This window comes from Strongylocentrotus purpuratus, unplaced genomic scaffold (genome assembly GCF_000002235.5).
Source record: "Strongylocentrotus purpuratus isolate Spur 01 unplaced genomic scaffold, Spur_5.0 spur5_scaffold_17, whole genome shotgun sequence".
In the NCBI taxonomy this organism is placed as follows: domain Eukaryota; kingdom Metazoa; phylum Echinodermata; class Echinoidea; order Camarodonta; family Strongylocentrotidae; genus Strongylocentrotus; species Strongylocentrotus purpuratus.
This window is the reverse complement of record NW_022145602.1, coordinates 26986337-26992917: the sequence shown is the minus strand read 5'-3', so window position 1 is coordinate 26992917 and position 6581 is coordinate 26986337. Positions and strand designations below refer to the sequence as shown.

At 36.9% G+C, this 6581-nt stretch overlaps 1 protein-coding gene across 1 annotated transcript; it reads left to right on the top strand.

Annotated features, from left to right (window-relative positions):
- The first annotated feature begins 2703 nt into the window (after nt 1-2703).
- On the top strand, nt 2704-5798 carry LOC100891066 (EF-hand calcium-binding domain-containing protein 6). Its single transcript, XM_003728923.3, has 5 exons — nt 2704-2913; nt 3991-4156; nt 4291-4375; nt 4864-4978; nt 5478-5798. Exons 1-5 carry the CDS (start codon nt 2863-2865, stop codon nt 5751-5753), a joined length of 693 nt encoding a protein of 230 aa, XP_003728971.3. The 5' UTR covers nt 2704-2862; the 3' UTR covers nt 5754-5798.
- The last annotated feature ends 783 nt before the right edge of the window (nt 5799-6581 follow it).

The window sequence follows — 6581 nt, the reverse complement described above, 5'->3', positions numbered from 1 at the left end:
AATAAAGATGCTTAAATATTTAGTGCTTTCAATATTAACTTACTTAAGCAAGATATTGATCACAAAACTAATGAATTTCTAGATATAATGTTTACATGGGCTATTCCCTACTATAGGTCAAGTCGTGTAACAAGACATTCTGCTTCTGTGATTGATAACATGTTTAACAACTGTAGTCACATGCATCGAAACTGTCGTATCATTTATTCAGATCTTCGGATCATTTACCAATATTTTGTATAAGTGACAATATATTTGTTCCTATTTATTCATTCTATGGTAAACCAAGAGTAATCACCAAAGAAAAGATTTTGTTATTTAAGAATAAGCTACGGTTGATTGACTGGTCGGTAATATATCGTTAAAACAGATGTTACTGTGTCATATGATCTATTTATTCATGAGCTTAGTTCCTTATATTTTGAATGTTTTCCCCTTGCAAAGGTAAAATTGAAAAAAGACGATAAACCTCGGACCACCCATGGTTTTTTAAAATCTATTAAGGGAAAGCAAAATTTATATTGTCGTTATGATGAAGGGTGACACTCATACCCGGAAAAAAAAGTTGAATAAAAACATATTCACAAGTATCATTCGCTGAAGCAAAATTTATTACGAGAACCTATTCCAGGAATTGAGAGGTGATATAAAAAATCTGGTCTCAAATAAACAATTTAATAGGTAAAAGAAAGAAAAAAAAACCATTACCGGCTCAATTGTATTACAATCAGGAAAAGATATTTAACTATTGTTGAAGCGTTTATAGGTATTTTGTTAATATTGGAAGACTACACAAGAAAAGATACCGACTTCTTCCTCTCATTTTCTGAATTATTTATCAAACGGTGTGCCAACTTCACTGTTCTTTAATCCTACTTCCCATACTGAAAAAAAATCAATATTCTTTTATCCATGAAAACATCTGCTGCACCAGGTTCGGACTCTATTAAAATACATTCATACAATTGTTGATCTACTGTGTTAGATCTTCCATGAATTAATGCCACAAGGTTTTAAATTTACACGACGAGAACGTGGACTGTCACGTGTGGCATCATTTTAAGGCAATGTGACGTCCTTTTAGCAGTGCCGGGCAACTAGCTGCCAGTGCCTTACAAAGGACGTCATATTGCCTTAAAGGTACTATGTCCCATTTGCAGGCCCAAAAAATGAAAGGGTAAAATTCCAACGGCATTTGAAAGATAAACTAATTTAGAACTTTCCTAAAATAGGTGGGGCTTTAAAATGTCTTCAAGTGGGAAAACAACGACTATTAGTTGTCAAATCGACATAGGAGCTATAGAGCCAATAAGTAATAGTCTTGATTTTCAGACCAGTGTACCGAATGGTCAAACGTTTTATGACGTGCAAAGATTCAATCAGTTCAATTTTGGACATCACAAGAAGTGGGTTATTAATGTAAACAAATGCTCATGTACCCTTTACAGCATAGTTTATGCATGCTATTACCAAAGAAGAAAAAAAAGCCAGTAAGTCACTCAATAGTGTCTGACAGTGAAGTCTAGCAAGTAAACGCGTTTCCTTGCATAATTTGAATATTAGGACACTGCTAACGTTTAAATTTCACAGATAGGACATACATGACATATTCATAATTCCTGCAGAAGTTCTACAGTATTTGAGGTTGGCTGCAAAAGGGACATAGTACCTTTAAAAGGATGTCACTCGTGGCAGTCCACGTTCACGTCGTGTAAAGCTAAAAGTCCCTAATCTCAAGACCTCTAAGGTAATCCCAATTTACAAAAAAGGTGACAACATGACATTGTTAATTACAAACCATTTGCTCTATTGATTTTTTTTCAAAAAGTTAGAAAGGATAATTTACGACAGGCTATATTAATTGTGTGTACTTAACAAATAATTTGCTGTGGCAAGAAGAAAAAAAACAGAGTTTGTTACAAACTCCTATATCTATGTCTACACAGGGCCACTATAAGACTCATCAAAGAAACCTTGTGCAACCATAAGAACATGTACATTACATGTATGCACTTTGATCCGAACTGCTAATAGGAAACAAGTACAGTAAAACCTGCATTAGCGACCACCTGTGTAGAAAGATCATATTTTTTTGTTTCTTTTGAACAGTGTTTCCAATTGAAACATGTTCTAAAGGAACCTGTACATAAAGACCACATAGCTATTAAGACCTCTTTGTTTGTCTCCCTTGAGTGGTCTTTATATACAAGGTTCACTGTAATAACAACTTTCATGTAAATATGTGTTAAAGACCATTTTTGTGTCTCCTTGGGGTAGGTCTTTCTGTATAGGTTTGATAAATTGTATATGTTTATCATAATATGCAACAGGTAGACATACAGCTTTCATCCCTTCTGTCAAACTTGAGGAAAGATGAATTACATTCTATGTGGACATATCGTTGACATGTTGTGGTCTAGTGGATAAGTCATCGGACTATGGATAACAAGGCCTGTGGTTCGAGTCCGGCCACGGCACTAATGTCCTTTGGCAAGATATTGATATTTGCCACTCTCCACCCAGGTGTTGAATGGGTACCGGTAGGAAGGAATTACTTGAATGTTGTGAGTACCAGAATTAGCTGCCTAGCAGAGCCAGGGTAATAGTTGGAGTGACTTGAGAACCATACATGGTGGATATATGTGCGCTATATAAATATCCAATATTCTTCTTATTATTATTCTTTTCCTTGTTGCTCACCTTTCTACAGTTCAACACTCTCTGGTCCTCTTTTGAGTTGAATCCTTATGGGAACCTGGACTACAGAGCCTTCTTGAAGGAATACGCTGAATGGGAAGATGATGTGTTCCAGGGAGGGATGAGAGCTGGTCCCAGGCCAAAGGTAATAGACCTGGATCTGTGATGAAAGGACTAGGAACTCCTCTTGTTCCCATGACACCCTTGAGCCGTATGGTAAGTCAGTCTGTCTGTCTTTCTCTCTCATATACTATCCCACTGTCCCACCCCCAATCTGTTTTCACCTCCCCCCCCCCCCCCACCCCTCTATATTTCACCTCTCTTTGTCTCCATATACCCCATCCCCCTCATAAAAAGTCTCTCTCTATCTCCCCCTCTCTCTCTCTCTGGCTCTCTCTCTCTCTCTCTCACACACACACACTCTCTTTTTCTCTCTGTCATTTGCGCAAAAAGCTACATAACTTATCTCTGATTTAAACGTGACTTTAAAAGAGATCGTATGGTATATACCAGAAAAAAGTTTAAAAAGTGACATGGAAAATCTTGATTTTGGATCAGGTGATAAATGAGACCTCTATTTTCACCCATTCATTGTTTTATTATTGTTTCACTGTTGTTTGTGTATACTGCAATGGTCAATGATCCACTGAAGCAGCTATTAAATTTTGATAATAAGTGCATCCTATTAATGATAATAATGAAAAAACGCACATCAATGTATTGCGGACATATTCATACCAGGGGATGCTCAAGTCGCCTACAAAGAACAACATGTATTATTATTATCTGCATAAGGCCTCCAAGTGGTACAAGAAATCAGTTATTCAATATCTTTAATCCAGTACCTGGATGACTGATCAATATTGTTATCGTATTGCTCAGTCATCCGGGAATTTCAACTATCGATATCAATATCAATCAAAAACAACGCCATATCTTAAAGTCAAATGTTATTATTTCGCTAGTCAGCTTAAAAAATATAACAATAATAATAATATATAGCTTTGTTTACTTGTGATAAAAGAATATATTGCTCTCGCAATGACAATATTGGACATGTGTTTCCGACTCGTTCAATATTGTCATAGCTTGAGCAATATATTCTTGTATCACACTCAAAGCCATCCAATATCATATAATTACCCTTGCTTTAAGTTTACCAGGGGATGCTCAATTAGGCGCCTACAAAGAACAACATGTATTATTACCCTGGCTTTAACTCAGCTGTCGTAGGATGCTGAACGCATTCTAATCTTAATTCTATTCCTCTTCTCTCATTCCATCACCATGCAGTCCTACACTCCTGCAGGTCGTAGGTCCATGACCCCTCTGGTCAACGCAGAGAACGCGGAGCAGAGGCTGAGGAAGCAGATCCAGAGGCACTGGCAAGAGGTCCACCGCCTCTGCAAGCTCCACGATCTGGACAACTCGGGCGAGGTCGACGTCCAAGCTTTCCGAGGTAAGGATGATAATTGTTGTAATTGAATTCATTGGATAACATGATTGATATATACATGTATACATGTGTGTGGTTTTTCTATATAGAGTTTTGGTGAAATTTCTAAAGATCCTTCTTTCATGTTTTTATCTCAGATATCATGACACAATTCAACGTGACCATATCCTTCGATGACTTCAATAGACTCATGACAAAGTTTGATCTCAAAGAAAACGGAAAGTAAGTTAGCTTTTGTACTTCTGGGTCAGTATTCAATTCAAAACCTAAGTCAGAAATAGGAGTATTTTCACTAAGTTTTCTGCTTAGATAAAATTCGTCAGTTTTGATTTGATGCTTTTGGCTAAGTAGTTTACCCTAATTTTAAGACAGCTCCTGAGGAGATTTCAGCCAAATATTTTTGAAGCATTGATTGGCAGGCTTATGGTTAGCGTGCATTTAATGCGACTCGTAAATTGACTATGTGATGTCACATGTTTATCAGTTAATATTTTGCTCTGAAGTTGGCTTGCGAAAGCAAATTGATTAAATGTGATCTGAGTACAAGTTAAGACATTTCACTCAGCTAAGCCAAATGCTAAGTAAAAGTTTTACTTTAAAAAAGTATCGAACAAAAAACGAGCTCTGAGTTCTAACCTTTATCTATATATATATACCACTTCTATTGGATTCACTTTTATTTCTCTCAATTCGATTCCGTATTCCATCAGGTTTTCCTACCTTGAGTTCTTGAAGCACTTCATGTTGAACCTGAAGAAGATCAACGAGGAACCGGAACAAAGGTCCCTACTCAGCAGAGAGAAGATACACCAGTCTAAGATTGTAGTAAGTTATTTATCCTTACAATTGAATGTCTTTGGAATTACATTACTGAAAAGGTATCGTGGCAATGTGTCATAGTCGAGTAGTTTAAGCACTTAAACTTGAAATCTGAAGGTCGTGGTTCGATCCCTGACACAGCACTAATGTCCTTTGGCAAGGCATTAATCTTCATTTGCCACACTCGACCCAGGTGAGGTAATTGGGTACCTGGCAGGAACTAATTCCTTGAAATGCTGGAGCGCTGTAAAGGCAGCTAGGCTATTAAAGCCGGGGTAACAATAAATGCGCCTCGGAATAGATTTTCTAGATAGACGGCGCTATAGAAATGCCTATTATTATTATTATTATTATTTATGTCTGTGGGATTGTATGTATTTCATTTTAATTTTATTATGTTATATTATGTGGAAAATAAAAGAAACCTTGAAACCTTGAAATAAAGTAAAGATAGCCAAGAATAACCCTGCCTGATATTTAATATTCTATTTGTTTGCACCCACAGATCAAACCTGGAAGCCGGATGTCCGGTGCCATGCTTGAGGCGATGCTGCGAATACGCGACACCATCACAAACAACTGGAAGAAGATGCGACGCACCTTCCGCCTCCTCGACCCGACAGCAGAGGGCGTCATCACGACAAACCGGTTCCGCGACACGCTCCGTCAGTTCAGCATCAATCTGTCCGAGGAGGAGTTCTATCAATTGACGACATACTACGATAAATCCCTCGAAGGCAGAGTCCCCTATAATGATTTCCTTAGAGCTTTCTTGCAGTAATAGTGAAGAACAAAAGACTGAACTCTAAAGTTTTAATACTTTTCTGAGAAATTTCTTGCAGTAGATGTAAGAAACAAAGGAAAGATAAAAACTTGAATATTTCCTACAAGATTTCTTAGGGTAGATATTGGAAGTATTTTCTTTGAACTTTCTTGGAGTGCACGCAAGAAAGGGTGAGTCGGAAAAAAGGAGAGCTGCCTCGCATGAAAAGAAGAAAAGAGAGACATAGATCCATATGCTGAGAGCTTTCTTGAAGTGAGCGCAAGAAACCAGACATTCCAAACTTTTTGTATACTGCGCTCACCTAACTTTTCTCTCAAAAAACAACAAATATGAGAGAAAATGAGATTACAACAAGAAGAATTTGTTTTGTTTTTGTGTGGTGGCTAATTGCATTGTAAATATTGACCGGTAAGCCTCCCTCTTCACTCTATTAAAGACATTCTTGCAGTTTATGCAGAAAAGATATAAAATAAATGATTGAAATCAGTATAAATGTGTCGCAAGATTTATGTGTGATTGATCAACCATCCTATTATATGAATTTGGTTTTCTTGGAAAAAATATATACACCAGTACTTGTCATGGCCTCATTACTGTTAAGTGCTTCAGTGATGCAGCCATACTTAGAAGTATGTATCTATTTCACCTCATCATCACATATTTATGATTATTTATTTAAGTTCAGTTTTTAGATCACTAGTATGTAGAGAGCTGTTGAGACTGGAAGTGCTGCACTGATATAACTGTAAATCATATTTCTGTATAGCTCCCTCTATTCATCAAGACAGGCTAGTTAATATCACCAATACATTTGAAAATATGTAC